Here is a 1,369-nt window from a genome sequence, read left to right on the forward strand (position 1 = left end):
CGAAAAATAAATTCTATTTAAATAAAGCAAAACAATTGAATGTTTAAAATAAATTTACGAAATGCATGACTGACATTCTTTTTAGTTCCGAATTACGATTTTAGTAAAATAAACTCAAATTGAATTAACTAATGCTAAGCTGTGCAATATTATTTATCAAATTTTTTAAATTTTTTTAATAAAACAAATGAAATTTTTATATTATTTAGAATTTAATGTATTTTTATAGCAGTATCGTGTTGGAACATAAATATAATTATTGATTTAACCCCTAGACTTTCTGCCACGTCTGCGCACGACGCGACGAATGCCACGGCGACGACTTCTGCGTGCCTTGCGATTGCGACGTTGGATTTTACGATTACGTTTGATTTGACGGTTGCGGCGACGAATATTACGGTTTCTGCGTGCTTTGCGATTCTTCTTGGAACGATTTACCTTGCGTCTACGAGTACGGCGGATACGACGATTGCGGCGATTTCTAACGCGACGGGCACGGGCACCACTGAGTTCGGACTCAATGTCAGTTTCAGATTCATGTTCTTCTTCATCGTTTTTAGCAACATCCAAAGCTCTGCCTCCACCACCTTCAGTAGTCTCCTTGTCTCCCCCTTCAGTAGTCTCCTTGTCTCCCCCTTCAGTAGTTTCTTTATCATCAGGAGTAGTCTCTTCATCGGGCTCAGGTGTAGGTTCAGGTGGTGATGTAGTAGGGGGTGTTTCGGTGGGTGGTGATTCGGTTGTAGGTGGTGTTTCGGTAGTAGGTGGTGTTACACTGGTATCCGTAGTGGGAGAAGTACCTGTTGTTTGGGTCGTTCCAGTAGCGGTAGGTTCTCCAGTACCTGTAGACGTTGGTGTAGTGGGTATCGGTGTCAAAGTTGGTGTCGTGGGATCAATGGGTTCTCCAGTAGGTATTAGAGTTGATGTTGTTGTGGGATCAACTGGTGGTGGAGGTGGACAGAATTTGGTTTTGCCCATGGCACACAATTTTTCCTTGAAACCACCACCGCCACCTCCGGTATTATTTCCCATGCCAGGGAAAAAGAAACCATTAACCGAAAGGCTTGAGCCCAATAAGACCAAGCATAGTAGATACAAAGAGAATTTCATTCTCAACTTTTTCTATTCAAGTTCACTGCTGGAAAGTTTAATTGAATTTGATAATTTTTCGTTCTGATGAAAGGTATTTTATAGTCAAAATTAGGTAGAATTTTAAAAGCAAATAACAATTATTTGTTGAAGCTATAATGCAGCAATATGCAATTGTTCAAACAATTATTACTTTGAAGACAAGTGTATTTGTAAAGTGAAAATTAAGACATATTCTTTCAAAATTCTTGTTTACTTGTAAATAACATAGTAATAACAACTG

At 38.8% G+C, this 1,369-nt stretch overlaps 1 protein-coding gene across 1 annotated transcript; it reads right to left on the minus strand.

Moving 5' to 3' along the window:
* Positions 1-264: 264 nt before the first annotated feature.
* On the minus strand, positions 265-1,107 carry LOC135950814 (PH domain-containing protein DDB_G0287875-like). The gene has a single exon (XM_065500342.1). The coding sequence runs from the start codon at positions 1,105-1,107 to the stop codon at positions 265-267; it is 843 nt and encodes a 280-aa protein (XP_065356414.1).
* Positions 1,108-1,369: the final 262 nt, after the last annotated feature.

Source organism: Calliphora vicina, chromosome 2 (genome assembly GCF_958450345.1).
Source record: "Calliphora vicina chromosome 2, idCalVici1.1, whole genome shotgun sequence".
NCBI classification, from domain to species: Eukaryota; Metazoa; Arthropoda; class Insecta; order Diptera; family Calliphoridae; genus Calliphora; species Calliphora vicina.